General features: G+C 41.0%; 1 protein-coding gene across 2 annotated transcripts in view; it reads right to left on the bottom strand.

Annotated features, from left to right (window-relative positions):
- The window catches only part of rnf175 (ring finger protein 175), a 58,475-nt gene that overhangs the window by 32,148 nt on the left and 9,940 nt on the right, over nucleotides 1-16,387 (bottom strand). For both annotated transcript variants that reach the window (XR_013576582.1, XM_078541706.1), the window contains exon 4: nucleotides 11,719-11,873. Coding sequence is in view for 1 of the 2 variants with exons in the window: in XM_078541706.1 (XP_078397832.1) it covers nucleotides 11,719-11,873 (155 nt within the window). In the remaining variant the exon portion in view is untranslated. The remainder of the gene's footprint in view (nucleotides 1-11,718; nucleotides 11,874-16,387) is intronic.

Here is a 16,387-nt window from a genome sequence, read left to right on the forward strand (position 1 = left end):
TGCCAGGAGTGTTACAGGTAAAACGGATGAGTTAAGGGTGAGGATTGACAGTGCAATTGTGATATAGTAGCCATCACTGAGACTTGGTTGAGGGAGGGGCAGGATTGGCAGCTCAACATTCCGGGATATAGAATCTTCAGGCGAGACAAGGGAGGGGGTGAAAAGAGGAGGAGGCATTGCATTATTAGTTAAGGAGTCAGTTACTGCAGTAAGGAGAGATGATATCTTGGAGGGGACATCGAATGAAGCTTTGTGGGTAGAGCTTAGGAATAAAAAAGCGGCAGCCACATTGTTAGGTGTTCATTATAGACCCCCAGATAGTCAGCGGGAAATTGAGGAGCAAATATGTGCACAATTTGCGAAGGTGTGTAAAAGCAATAACAACAGGGTAATTATATTAGGTGATTTCAACTTTCCCAACATTAATTGGGATAGACAGTGTTGAGGGCTTGGATGGAGTGGATTTCTTGAAATGTGTACAGGAGAACTTTTTAGGTCAATATGTAGAGGGTCTAACAAGGGACGGTGCAGTGCTGGACCTAATTCTGGGGAATGAAGCCGGACAGGTGGCTGAGGTGGTGGTGGGGGAGCATTTTAGTGATAGCGACCACAACATGGTACAGTTTAAGTTTGTTATGGACAAAGAAATAGACAAGTTGCAAAAAAATGTTTTGGATTGGGGAAGAGTGGATTTTAGTAAAATAAGGCAGGATCTGGCCAAGGTAGACTGGGAGCAGCTACTTGTGGGGAAATCTACAGAGGAGCAGTGGGGGGGGTGTTCAAAAAGGAAATGGGGAGGATGCAGGCTCAACGTGTTCCCTCTAGGGTGATAGGAAGGAGTAACAAGCTCAGAGAACCATGGATGACCAGAGATATTCAGGTTACGATGAGAAGGAAAAGAGAGGCTTTTAGCAAGTACATGGGAAGCAAATCTGCAGAGGCATTACTGGAGTACAGAAAGTGCAGCGTGGAGCTTAAGAAAGCAATTAGGAGAGCAAAGAGGGGATAGGAGAAAGCTCTGGCTGGTAAAAGTAGGGAAAATCCCAATTCTATAAGTATATCAATGGGAAGAAGATAACCAGGGAAAGAGTAGGGCCCATAAGGGAACAAGGAGGCAATCTATGGGTGGAGCCAGAGGACATCGCTAGAGTGTTGAATGAATACTTCACATCCGTCTTCACCCAAGAGAATGAGGGTGAAGGTATCGATCTCGGGGAAAGAGACTGCAAGGTTCTTGAGCAAATTGATACAGAGAGTGACAAGGTATTGGCAGGCTTAAAAGTGGACAAATCTCCAGGTCCGGATGATTTGTGTCCCAGACTGTTGAGGGAGGCAAGGGAGGAGATCGCAGGGGCTCTGACCCAAATTTTTAATTCCTCTCTGGCCACGGGGGGGGGGAGGTGCCAGAGGATTGGAGAACAGTTAATATGGTTCCGCTATTTAAGAAGGGTTGTAGAGATAAGCCAGGGAACTACAGGCCAGTGAGTCTCACATCAGTGGTAGGGAAACTATTGGAGAAAATTCTGAAGGAGAGAATCTATCTCCACTTGGAGAGGCAAGGTTTGATTAGGGATAGTCAGCATGGCTTTGTCAGGGGGTGGTCATGCCTAACAAATTTGATTGAATTTTTTGAGGAGGTGACCAGCAGTGCAGTTGATGCAGTTTAAATGGATTTCAGCAAAGCCTTTGACAAGGTCCCACATGGGAGACTTATAAAGGCAAATGCACATGGGATACAGGGTAATTTGATAAGGTGGATTCAAAATTGGCTTAGTTGTAGGAGACAGAGGGTGATGACAGAAGGATACTTTAGTGACTGGAAGCCAGTGTCCAGTGGCGTACCACAGGGATCTGTGCTCAGCCCCCCATTATTTGTCATTTATATAAACGACATAGATGATTATGTGGGGGGTGGGATTAGTAAGTTTGCGGATGACACAAGATTGGCCGGGTGGATAATAGTGAGGTTGAGTGTCTTGGGCTACAGGAAGATATAGATGGGATGGTCAAATGAGCAGATAAGTGGCAGGTGGAATTTAACCCTGAAAAGTGTGAGGTCATACACTTTGGAAGGAGTAATTTGACAAGGAAGTATTCAATGAACGGCATGACACTAGGAAGTTCTGAGGAACAAAGGGACCTTGGCGTGTGTGTCCATAGATCTCTGAAGGCGGAGGGGCATGTTAATGCGGTGGTGAAAAAGGCATATGGGACACTTGACTTTATTAATCAAGGCACAGATTACACAAGTAGGGAGGTCATGTTGGAGTTGTATAGAACCTTGGTGAGGCCACAGCTGGAGTACTATGTGCAGTTCTGATCGCCACTTTATAGGAAGGATGTGATTGCATTGGAGGGGGTGCAGAGGAGATTCACCAGGATGTTGCCTGGGATGAAACATTTAAGTTATGAAGAAAGGTTGGATAGACTTGGGTTGTTTTCGTTGAAGCAGAGAAGACTGAGGGGTGACCTGATCGCAGTGTACAAGATTATGAAGGGCATGGACAGGGGGGATAGGGAGCAGCTGTTCCCCTTAGTTGAAGGGTCAGTCACAAGGGGACATAAGTTCAAGGTGAGGGGCAAGAGGTTTAGGGGGGATGTGAGGAAAAACTTTTTTACCCAGTGGGTGGTGACAGTCTGGAATGCACTGCCTGGCAGGGTGGTGGAGGCGGGTTGCCTCACATCCTTTAAAAAGTACCTGGATGAGCACTTGGCACAGCATAACATTCAAGGCTACAGGCCAAGTGTTGGTAAATGGAGTTAGGTAGGTAGATCAGGTGTTTCTCATGTGTCGGTGCAGACTTGATGGGCCAAAGGGCCTCTTCTGCACTGTGTGATTCTGTGATAGAAAAAGATGATAAGGCAATCCAGAGTAAGAATAATTAATTGGACAAGAGCCGACTTCGATGGGGCAAGAACGGAGCTGGGCCTGATAGACTGGAACAAAGGATTGGCAGGAAAAACTGTAGCTGAACAATGGGCTACCTTCAAAAAGGAATTGGTTCAGGCACAAGGTACATTCCATCGAAAGGGGAAGGTAGGGCAAACAAATCCAGAGCTCCCTGGATGAAAAAGGAGATAGAAATTAAGAAGAAGAAAAAAAAAGTGTGCCTATGACAGGTGTCCGGTAGAAAATACAATTGAGAACCAAGAGGAATATAAAAGGTTCAGAGGGAAGGTGAAAAAGCCCATTAGAGAAGCGAAGGGGGATTATGAGAAAAGACTGGCAGCCAACATAAAGGGGAATTCCAAAGTCTTCTATAGGCATATAAATAGTAAAAAGGGGGTAAGCGGAGGAGTAGGGCCGATTAGGGACCTAAAAGGGAATTTACACATGGACGAGGGGCCATGGCTGAAGAGTTAAATGAATACTTTTCATCCATCTTTACCAAGGAGGTAGGTGCTACCCAGGCCATGGTGACAGGCGAGATAACACTGTCACTAGAAGGGTTCAAAATCGATAAGGAAGAAGTGTTGAATAGACTGTTGGTACTTAAATATGACAAGGCACCAGGACCGGACAAGATGCATCCAAGGATATTGAAGGAAGTGAGTGCAGAAATTGCAGGGGCACTGGCCATAATTTTTCAGTCTTCCCTAGACTCAGGGGAGGTGCCAGAGGAGTGGAGAATTGCAAACATTACACCTTTGTTCAAAAAAGGTTGTAAGGATAAGCCCAGCAATTACAGACCAGTCAGTTTAACTTCAGTGGTGGGCAAGATTCTAGAAACAACTATTTGGGTTAGAACTAATAGTCATATGGAAAAATATGGGTTGGTAAGGAAGAGCAAGCGTGGATTTCTAAAGGGGGAAAAGTGTTTAACTAACTTGGAGTTTTTTGAGGAGGTAACAGAAAAGGTCGATGAGGGTGATGCTGTTGTTATGGTGCACACGGACTTTCAAAAGGCATTTGATATGGTACCACACAGCAGATTTGAGAGAAAAGTTATTGATCATGGAATACAAGGGACAGTAGCAACGTGGATACAAAATAGGCTGAAAAACAGGAAGCAGTGACTAATGGTTAATGCATATTTTTCGGGCTGGAGGAAGGTAGTGGAGTTCCCCAGGGGTCGGTATTGGGGTCCTTACTTTTCCTGATACATATTAATAATCTAGATCGTGGTGTGCAGGGGACAATTTCAAAGTTTGCGAATGATACGAAACTTGGGAATGTTGTAAACTGCGAGGAGGACAGTATAGAACTTCAAAAGGACATAGACAATTTGGTGGAGTGGGCAGATAGGTGGCAGATGAAGTTCAATGCAAAGAAGTGTGAGGTGATGCATTTTGGTAGGAAGAACATGGACAGACAATGTAAAATAAGGGGCAAAATTTTGAAGAGGATGCAGGAGCAGAAAGACCCAGGTGTATATGTGCATAGATCATTGAAGGTGGCAGGACAGGTGGAGAGAGCAGTTAATAAAGCATTTAGTATCCTGGGCTTTATTAGTACGGTTATAGAGTACAAAAGCAAGGAGGTTATGCTGAATTTATAAGAGACACTCGTTAGACCTCAGCTGAAGTATTGTGTACAGTTCTGGGTGCCACATTATAGGAAGGATGTGAACACATTAGAGAGAGTGCAGAAGAGATTTACAAGAATGGTTCCAGGGATGAGAAACTTCAGTTATGAAAATAGATTAGAGAGGTTGGGACTGTTCTCCTTAGAGAGGAGAAGGCTAAGAGGAGATTTGATAGAGATGTTCAAAATCATAAGGGGGCTGGACAGAGTAGATAGGGAGAAGCTATTCCTGCTTGTAAAAGGATCAAAAACGAGAGAGCACAGATTTGAAGTGATATGCAAAAGAAGCAAATGTGACGTGAGAAAAAACCTTTACACAAAATGAGTGATTCGGGTCTGGAGCGCACTGCCTGAAAGTGTGGTGGAGGCAGGTTCAATCGAGGCATTCAAGAGGGCATTAGATGATTATTTGAACAGAAACAACATGCAGGGGTACAGGGAAAAGGCAGGGCAATGGCATGAGGTCATAATGCTCATTTGGAGTTCCGGTGCACATGCGATGGGTCGCATGGCCTCTTTCTGTGCTGTGAAAATTCTGTGATTCTGTAATATGAAAAATGTGAACAACTTAAGCACAGTAAGGTCCCACAAACAGCAATGAGATAATTGTTAAGACACTCTAGTGATACTTGTTGAGGGATAAATATTAGCCTGGACCTTTACAGAACTTACCTGCTCTTCTGCAAATAGTACCATGAAATCTATTAGGTTTACATGAAAGGCCAGACAGTGCCTTGGCTGAACATGAAAGATGGTACCTGCCGACAGTGTAGCACTCCGTCAGTACTGCATTAAAAGTGTCAGCTTAGATTACATGCTCAAAGTGGGGGTTGAGCACCTGGCTTAGAGGCAAGAGTGTTGCCACTGAACTATGATTGAAGTAAGTAGATGCTCAAATTTTAAAATTTAGAATCTATTCCCACACACAGAACCAAAATAAAATACTGATAGGGATTACAAGTCAAATATATTACACCTTGCAGTTATCTAACACTTTTAAATTAAATAATAACATATTATGGCAGTTCACTAGAGCATTATACAACAAAACTTGACACCAGGCCACAAAGGTGATACTAGAACAGATGACGAAAAGCTGGTTCAGTGACGTAGGTTTTAAGGTGTGTCTTATAGGAGAGAATGGCAGAGAGGCAAAGGGAATTCCAGAGCTTATGGCTTATGCAGCTGATGACATGGCCATCAATGGTGAAGCAATGAAAATCAGAGATGAGCAAGGTGCCACATGGTGGGTTGCAGGGCTGGAGGAGGTATTACAGTTAGGGAGGGCAAAAGGAGGCCATAGGGGTATCTGAAAACAAGAAAGCTTGGAGTGAGCAGCATTGATTATATAATCATCATCACTCATTGAAACTTAAGGCAGTTTTGGAGGGCTTGTCACCTGGTAGTAGATGTCCATCATGTGCTTTTATTACACAATCTGGTTATTCACAGAATGACCTGATTATTTATAAGGCCAACTATTTGACGAGATACAGTGTGATGATTTTCTTCACTGTTAAATATCTCTTCACCAGTTCCTTACCTATTTTAGATTGATCACTATTGATGGAAAACAAGATTTCCGATTCTGTGGCTATGTTCTTAAATTTGTGTGGTTGATGGAATCTGACTATCTCTAACAATTAAATATATGGGAAAAAATTCAATTCAATGAAAAAGCAAAAGGAAGAAAAAGAATTTTAAAAGGTAATATCTAGTTTTCCTAAAACATCTTAAAAATGAGTTTCTCATTGTTAGGATGTTACATCCAAACTAGATTGGGCTGAATATTGCAGACAGCAGCAATGTTGCATGCCACTGGTTTTGATAGCAGTTAAATCTGGTGCAAAGTCATAGGAATCTCCGGTAACAGTGATGTCAGCATGGAATGATGCAGCCAATCACATCAAAGCATTTTCACAGGCAGCAAATCAGAAAATTAAAAGCATTGATTATCCTTCAGTTTTAATTTAAATTTTGAGATAATAAAATTAATGAATTATGCTTGGATTAAGATGAAAGCTAATTTTAAAAAGAAATATATATGTAAAATATATCCTAATGGAGAAATCTGATATTTCACAAATATAAAGTTAGCTTTTCCTGGCAAATAAGGTTGTTTAGCAGTAATTATGAAATTACGCCTCCTTGAACAAGGTGTAACTTGAAGGGTATTAACAGCAAAACTTGCAGCGTAAAAATGGAAATTTTTGTCAATTCACTAAGTGTTTATGGACTGCACAATGGGAAAGCCTCAACGGTGCATCTTTGGAGGAGAGTAGAATCACTGACAGCAACTTCTGGATTTTTGTGTTATTCTCCAGAACTTGCTGTCAGAAGAGTAATGATGGAGAATGCTGACAGTTTCGTGTCATTACCACTGCAAAATTAAAGCCATTATTTCTGCATTACACTTGCAGCATTGGCGTAAAGCAGTTTTCATTTCACACCAATGCAAAACAGTTGTCACCTCCAAACATGCTCTCACCCATCTGTACCTCTAACCTCCTCAAGCTCTACAACTTTTTCACCCTGACCCCACAATTCAAACTTTAACTCTGCCTGTGGATACCCCTCCCTTTGTATCCCACTCATTAACTGCTGTGCCTGCAGATGTCAGCGCCTTGCACTCATGAATTCTGTCCCTAAACCATCCTTAAAATTCACCGCTTTGATCAAGTTTTTGTTCACTCCTCCCAATACATGCCTCTTTGGCCCAGTTTCAATTTTTTTATTTTATTACACAAGTGAAATGCCCTATAGCACTTTTATATGTTAAAGGTTCTATATTAATGCTTGCTGTGCAGTGAATCTAGAGTAAAGTTTCCAAGCAGAAAATTAAGCTACACACTAATCAGAAGTATAAAAGATATATGAAAATGTATTTATTTGTTTAGAGTGGAGTATAATGGGGAGGGGGGGGGGGAGGAGAACTGGAGTGGGAGTCTTCTTAGTGTGTTCTTTTTTCTTGAAGGGCCCATTCTTCTGCCACATTTTGCAGCCATGGAAACATTCACTTTGCTAGACTTTCCATGCTTTTTAGCTCCTCTGTTATACTGCTGTAAACATTTACATCTTTGGACACATCTTTTGTTTCTACACTTATGTCATTATCACCTCAATTTGCCCTGTACCATAATCACTTCCATTTAATCACCTCTGCCCTCATTCTATGATAAATTTCTCCCCTCTGCTCTCTCTTGCTCCCCCCATCACCCTCTCTGGTTTTTCATTTCCTCGAAAGCTGTTGATCTCCAACATCCTCCAATTCTGATGAATGATCATTTGCCCGAAATATTGGACCAAATCTTCTGTGGAGCAGCAACCATCATTTGATTGTCACTCTGCTTTTACTTTTGCCCTCCCTGTTGCTCTACATTTCTGGCTGGGTCTTCCAAGCCTGGCCTCTTTAGAAATGCAGAGCATAGCTTCCAGCCAAGAACTGTCGGAGCACTGTAGCCTCAGGGGCGGGGGGAGGGAAGAGAGATAGAATGTGCCCATCTTTTCCTGCATTAGCTGCTATATGGTAATGTTGTTGTCCAGTGTGAATGTTCACGAATGGGTGGGTAGATAGTAGGGTGAGGGGGTAGGGCGGTTGGGTGAGTTGAGTGGGTAGGGTAGGCGGGGTGGTGGGGCAGGAAGGGTGGCGGGGGGGGGGTATGGTGGTTAGGTGGGCCGGGGGTAATCTGGTCAAGGGGTAGTCGGGCCGTGGGGGCTAGTCAGGTCTTGGCAGTGGGGGCGGCAGTCGGGTGATCAGGGTTTAGTGTGGTCGGGAGGTCAGGTTGGTAGTCCTGAGTCGAGGGGGGAGTTGGGGGTCAATGTGATTGTTTAGAGGTCAGTTGTGTAGTTACCCAGGAGTTAGATTAGGATTTTTCTGTTTAGCATTTCCTGGGTAATTATCCAGTTAAGTATGTCGAACCGTCTGAAGTCACCAACTCTAGCTAAGTCAGAGACTTTTGTGGAGGGTCCCAAGGAGCAAGGGAATTGCCCATTAGAAGTTCAAACTTCCCAGGCATTTCCAATTGAGGTCAGCGCTTCAGGGGGTCCCGATGCACATCTTGGGTCGTATGTCCTGGCTCCAACAATCCGGAGGCCAGAAGTTCTAGGCCATTAACTCTCCTGTGATGCTACCTTACCCACCAAGTGGTTCCAGCATGCTCTGTTTTATTCCAGCTTTCCAGCATCCACAGTATTTTGCTTTTGTTTTGTGTTTAATTCATGGTCACTTCTCTTTCAGGAAGCCCACCTTGAAGAGGTACTGCTCTTCCCTGCAACTGAATTTTTCTTCTCCTCTTTTGCCCTGTTCACCTTCAGTGCTACCTACTTCCCTTTTTGGATTAATGTGTCTGCTAAAGCTTGTTTTCACACATTTTTTTTCCTCATTTACTTATTTAAAATCAGAGATGGTCTAAGAGGTTAGACAGCGCTATACAAGATACTTAACAGAAAATAGCGAGGAAACAGGACAATATTTTCTGATATACCAAGGGATAGCAAAATGGCTTATATTTGAATAGGTTGCCTGGAAGGGTATTTGAAAACAGGTCACTGGCCTCATCTGAAGAACAATTAGATGCTCAAATGGGAGGACAATAGGGTTAATATTCTGGAAGGACAAAGACAAACAAGTTGAAAAGGTTAGTTCAACTGAAACAAAAACAGAAAATGCTGAAAAAACTCAGCAGGTCTGACAGCATCTGTGGAGAGAAAAGCAGAGTTAACGTTTCGCGTCCTTCTGACTCTTCTTCAGAGACTTTTCTACTGTGGCTTTCTAGCGAGGGTGCTGGGGGGGCTGTGGAGTCAGAGACCCTTGGATGTTGTGTGGGGAAGGTGTGGGGTCAGAGGCTCCTGGAAGGGTCAAAGGCTTATGGATGCTGGGGGAAGGGGTTGAAGGCTCCTGGATACTAGCGTGGGTTGAAGGGTCCTGTATGCTGGGGTGGGAGGTGGCTGTCGAAGTCTTTTGGATGCTTTGATGGAAGGTGGGGTGGGGTTAATGATTCCTGGATCCTGGAGGGGTCAATGGCTCCTGGATGTTGGCAGGCTTCGGCCTTTTCAACACGGCTGCAGGGAGGATAGCTAAGGCAAAGATTGTTTGCATCAAGGCTTGTGGCTGCCATCTCGAAGCAATCCCCTCCCCCCCCCCCCCTTCACCGGCCAGAGTAGTTGGCCATCTCACCTGGTGGCTGTTGACTAACTGGCCGGTGCAAGGTCGCTCTGGAACCACTGGGTCCCGTAAAGTTCTAGCCATGGTCACATTGGTTTTCATAAAGATATTGGTGTCTTAGGGAGATCTTGTGGTGCAGTGGGTAGCATCCCTGCCTCTGCACCGGAAGGTCCCACTTCAGGATTTGATGGCCCTGGAAAGTGCGTGCATAACATGCATAAAAATTTCATTATCAGCCTGTAAATCCTTCCAGTACACCTGATGGCAGGTGGTAAAGAGCGTGATAGTGTCCATCCTTGGCCTGCTGCAATGTTCCAGGGAAGCCCAACACAAACTGGAGGAACAGCACCTCATCTTCCGATTAGGTACTTTACAGCCTTCCGGACTTAACATTGAGTTCAACAACTTCAGACCGTGAACTCTCTCTCCTCCAATCTCACCCCTTTTTTTACAATATTCATTTTTAAAATTTTTTATCCATTTATTTTTATTTACTTTCATTTTTCTTCATTGTTTTATCCCCACCTTTTATCATATTTTCTATCCTTTTTCCCCACCAGCCGTCTCCTCCCCCCACCCCACCCCGACTAGTGCCATATGTCACTTGTTCATGTTGTTCTTTCCAGAGTGCTTACTCTTGTCCTGCTATCATCATATTCTGCTTTCTTATCTTAAAGCCACTATCAGCACCTCCTTTAGCCCTTACCACTACCATTAACACCCACTTTGTCCTTTTGTTCATGACATCTTTGCCAATCTCTCCTTTGTTCCGACCCATCGCTGGCCTTCTATGCAGCTTCACCTGTTCCACCCCCGTTAAACAGTATAAATTTCATCACATTTTTACTTCTCTTTAGCTCTGACGAAGAGTCACAAGGACTTGAAACATTTTTTTTTTGATCAAGACCTTGACGGATGGTTACTCTCTATACTTTAACTTGAGCAACTTGTGCCCACTTATGGCCAGCTATTTGGCATTGTTTCAGGATAGCTTTTAATGAGTTTAAGATCTGCCATGATGTTAGTGAATAGCTGAGAAGAAGCCGTAGAGTCTACTCTTGTTCCTATTTCTTTTGTTCCTATATCTAGAAGGCTGTCGGGTCAAATGAAGTGGGGGTGCACAAGAAGCCAAGGTTGGAGGAACACAAAGTTCTTGGAGGGTTGTAGGGCTGGAGGAAAAAAATAGAATGATTTATTTAGTCACTGAATCAGTGACCTAGATGTTCATGCCTACACAACATAAAAATCCCTATTGCTAACAAACTACACAACCTCTAACTCAGTGAACAGTATCTCAGAATATATACAAACACACATGTACACAGCTGATTTTTTTTGTGCTACAAATCAAATCTTAGTGGCAGGCTTTCAGTGAATGCATGTTAGAAGATCTTGTGATGCACACATACATTAACCAAGTGACTGAAGGAATGAACCACAGGGTTCTGATTTACAGAAATTAGCCACAACAAAATGATGCAACTTCGTTCAAACTGTCAAAGGTTAGACATTGGGACTGTTCCATATATGTTTTGTAAGTATAAATTGTGAATACTCTCATGAAGTTATAAAAATAAGGTAGTGAATACAACTCTGAAAATGTGGGTGCATATGTTTACATTAAAAAATAGATTAACCAGGAGTTGCACGTTGGATTCTAACATACTTAAATGTTGATTTCATGCATGGTACCTTGCAAACACTAGAGATTGTATTTTTTGTATTACTTTTTAAGCTGTTGTAAAGAAGGATTTTAAAAATATATATACATAAAATTGAAGATTCTTCAAGGAAGCTATTTGTGTTAATAAACAGCTTATGAATACTCAGTACAGATGTCAGATTATTTCATGGGGGATTGAGAAATGCTCTATATGTGCAATAAAACTGTATCTGCCTATCACTCAAAATCACTCATCAGCGTTAAATATAAATTGTTAACTATTTTAGTCACACAACCCATAATTAGTAAGGCAGAACAAATGAAGAGTGACAAAAGAGGCCCAATTTTCACTTTTTGATTACATACCGTGGTGTTCTTCCAGAAAGGGGTTTACGGGTAGCTCTGAAGATGACATAGCTGGTAATAACAGAGAACATCCCCCATGTGGAGAGAAAGCGCCACCAATAAAGTTTTACGGTGAAATATAAAGGAACAATCCACATCTGGAGCAAGGTGACCAGCTGTCAAAGAAAATGCACAAGTTCATTATGAACATTTATCAGCCGACAGTGCAATTTCTACATATCATCATTAAATAAAACAAAGTTAGTAAATGCAGTTTATTTTCATAGCATGACAAATTACATAAATTTTTAATGATCCAGTTTTACCCTGCCATTATACTTATAGTAAGATAACGTCATGATCAGAATTTGCACCTTGTGGTGAAGTTAGTCAGGAATTTGTAAGAATCTTAAAAATAAAATTAAAGAAGATCCACTAACTGAATCCTAATAAACATACTGCTAGCCAGGTGTAATGTAATTATTAATCACAATTTAATGAACTACTTTTTAAAAATTGGTCCTCCGCTCACAATGAATTACTGCCTAAATAAATTAAACTTTGTTGTTGAAAAAAAAAAATCACAAATCATTTCAAATACTACAGCAATACAGATATTATCTTAACACAGGGTTACACTTGTACTTTTGAACTTCAGTCTGTCTAAAAAAGTGATTTAACGAACACCAGAAAAACTGGAACTTTTTGGGGCAAGGGAGTTCACATTTCCTCTGAATCAATAAAAGTATTTAATAGATTTTAGCACATTCTATGCCCAGATCAGAACTATATGTGGGTCAAATGCTGTTGATGTCATTTATGGAGTTACTTGTAGCATAACTACATCTGTAGGTACTGATCTATTTAAAAACTGACTAAATTAATTGGAAGAAAAAGTAAACAACTTCTGAAATTAAAATCACTTAAATGTAGACTTTCCTTTTTTTGATCAAGATCTAGATTCTGATTCAAGAAGTTGATTGATAGTTAAAGTCCCTAACGAAGAGATTTCCAAATTTATTTTGTTCCATAATCTTTGGAAGCGAATTAGGTTATCACAAATTTATTTCAACTATTTGATGGAATTCGGCAACTTTTACAATAGAATCCAGAAAAAACTGGCAATAAGCATTTCTAGAACAATTAATATATTGTAGACATGCTATCCTGCTGGACTGTGCAAAATTCAGTAGTCATTTGATAAAACAAGACACAGTTGTGCATATGCACTCTTAATAGTACTGGTGCTGGTACAGTCAACATCTGGATATAGAAAAACACATCATCTACTTTATTGTTTAATGGCACCATTACCATCTGGATTATATTAGCACAAATTTTACTTATCCATACATCATATCCCATGGAATTTCCTGACAAATCAGACTGTTGCCCAAAGGCTAAATGTTTTTCTCATTAAAAGGCTTAAATGAGCTAAACAGGACCTGGACCTCAAGCAAATCCTAAAGTGGGGGTCTAAATAATTAGAAGGCAGCAGGACATTTAATTTATCACTACCGATTTTTGGTCTGACTTGTCTTGCAAATGAAGTTCATAAAGTTGACTGAATTTACAGTACGGCTAGTACATAGACAACTAACAGCTGTGATTCACATTTTTAATTGCTTTACATCAACCTTTATTTATACATATTTAATGTGCTAAATGATCAGTAAGCCATGGGTTAATCAGAGGAAAATAGGATTTCTCTTCTCCCATCCCTACCTCATTTTGCACCAGCATAATACAAATTTAGGTAGCAGGGTTTATGAAACACCGCATGTATTTAAAATTAATGTTTCTGATTTTTTTCTGGCCCCTTTAACTTTTTTTTTATATAAAGAGTTTACAATTTAAAAAACCAAGGAATACTCAAAAGTTTGTTCTACAATTTACAGTGCCTGAGAGCGAAGTCTGCGATCTGCTAGGTCACAGTTTGCCACGGGCCACTCAATTTTACTACCGTACAGCTTTGCAATAATTCTTATGTTAAATGGCAGCAATTATTACTATCCAGAAAGGTCTGAAAATAGATGGCATTCTGTCCCAATTTCCTCTCCATTAAGCAAGCCTGTTCCTTTTATTACTATATTTCAAAACAAGAATTAAAGCACCATTTTTTTTAGAAAAACTAATTGAAATTACTTGTTAAAACAAGGGGAGTATTAAAAATGGACAATGCATGTGATTGTGAAAAGCCATGCTGTAACAGCAGATATTGCATCACAACAACTAAAATAAATTATCCATTACAGCAGCAGCCAACTTAGATCCATTACACTGCAACTGAAATCTGAGTACCAAACTGCACATAAATTAAGATCTATGCTTCACACCATTATGATAACAGGTTTGTCTGCATGGCAGCTGCATAAAACCTAATGAAAATTCCCAACATATGAACAGGCTGTTCCTATTAAAATCATTACTAACAACAAAACATAGCAGATGACTTGATCTGAACTGGGTCTTTATATTCAAATTCAGCTTGGGAGCAGGTACATTTTAGTAACTTGTCTGCAGCCACCTGCTATCTCTAGGGAGACTTGAACAGGATCAGTATTAAAATTCCTTGTTACCCCAAATCATAGTTTTGTTAGATACTTGCAAATTATAAAGCAGGCAAAAGGGAGAAAGATAAAACAAACATCTTTTTAGTGAAAATTCATTTGCACAGAAATTATATGACTATAAAAAAAATGACAAATCAAAAATCAGTGCATACATTGCTTGCATATGTTTATTTTCAAATCTTCACACAAACCCTGGTATGTGTACAGAGTGCATTATCATAGCGCATTTGAAAATCCATTAATAATCCAGGAAGAATAATCAAACAAAGCTAATAATTTTGGTCATAAATCAAAGCCTAGTTTGTGACCCCTTGTGACCGTTTTCCTCTCATTATAGTCATGAATTGATCATGAATGTAAAAAATGTGCTTAAAATACCCAATGATTTTATAATTATGATTTAAACTGAGTTGTTAGAACCTTTACTAAACAAATAGGAAAAAAATTGCTCGAGTATACAGACTTTAGATATTTGGGAATATTTTGGGTGGATGAGTGAACTGACCATGGCACAGGAAGCCATTAAAGTAGGGGGAAGTAGGAATGTGGTGGCAGTAGGGGACAATATAGTCAAGGGGATAAATGCAATCCTCTGTAGCCAAGAGCTTGAGTCTAGAAAGCTGCACTGCCTCCCCAGTGCCAGGGTTCCAGATATCTGCTCAAAACTGGAAAGGAATTTGCAGTGGGAGGGGGGAGGATCCAGTTGTTGTGGTCCACGTGGGTACCAATGAGATAGATAGAACTAGGAGAGAGGTTCTGCTTAGGGATTATGAGCAGCTAGGGTCTAAATTAAACAGCAAAATCACAAAGGTAATAATCTTTGGATTATTGAGCCACACTTCACCAGAGTGAATTCAAGTAGGGTAAATAAGATTAGACATTTAAATGTATTGCTCAAAAAACTGGTGTGGGAGAAATGGCTTTTGACTCATGAGGTACTGGCACCAGTACTGTGGAAAGGGGAAGCTGTACCTTTGGGACGGTTTTCACCTCAACTGTGCTAGGGCCAATGTTCTGGCGAATCGTACAACTAGGGTGGTAGAGAGGGATTTAAACTAAATAGTGGAAGAAAGGGGTTATGTGAGGAGAGATATGGTAAATTAAAGGGAAACAACAAGGTAATAGAGCAGGGTAGCAATTTGATTAATGATAACCAGAGTGGGGCAGGAAAGCAAAGAGCATATAAACTTAAGGATGCACGAGCAGATGAGGCCAAAGATTGCAAAAATAGTAATTCAATGGAGTAAAGGCTCTGTATCTCACTGTGTGCAGTATTCGTAACAAGATGAATGAACAGTTAGCACAGAAGGAAATAAATATGTATGATCTGATGGCCATTACAGAGACATGGTTGAAAGGTGACCAAGGCTTGGACCTGAATATTGAAAGGCATTTGACATTTCAAAATGGCAGGATCTAGGTAAAGGTGGTGAGGTAGTTCTATTAATTAAGGATGTTATCGGTACAGTAGTGAGAGATAACAGGTCGAAAAAGCAAGATGTAGAATCAGTTTGGATGGAATTAAGAACTAGGAAAGGCAAGTTACTTGTGGGAGTGGTCTGTAGGGCGCCTAACAGTTGTCACACTGTAGAACAGAGTATACAGGAAGAAATAAATGGGGCATGTAAGAAAAGTACTGCAATAATCACCGGTGACTTTAATCTTGGCCAATTAAGATTGGCGAATCGGATTGGCAAAGGCAGCCTGGAAAATGAATGTATTTGGGACAATTTCTTAGAGCAGTATGCTCTAGAGTCAACCAGGGAGCAGGATATTCTAGATCTGGTAATGAGCAATAAGACAGCATTAATCAATAAGCTCATAGTAAAGGAGCCTCTAGGTGACAGCAATCATAAGATGATGAATTTCACATTAGCTTGAAGGTGTGACGTGTAGGGCAGTGTGGGCCAAAGACTAGTGCTTTAAACCTAAATAAGGGTAATTACAAGGGTGTGAAGGCAGAGTTGGCTAAAGTGAACTGGGAAACTAGATTAGTAGGACAGTAGAGATGTAGTGGAAGACTTTTAAGGAGACGTTTAACAACTCTCAGCAAAGATTTATCCTGGTGAGAAAGAAAGGCTCTTTGAGAAGGATGCATCATCCGTGGCTAAATAAGG

Source organism: Cetorhinus maximus, chromosome 1, assembly GCF_964194155.1.
Source record: "Cetorhinus maximus chromosome 1, sCetMax3.hap1.1, whole genome shotgun sequence".
In the NCBI taxonomy this organism is placed as follows: domain Eukaryota; kingdom Metazoa; phylum Chordata; class Chondrichthyes; order Lamniformes; family Cetorhinidae; genus Cetorhinus; species Cetorhinus maximus.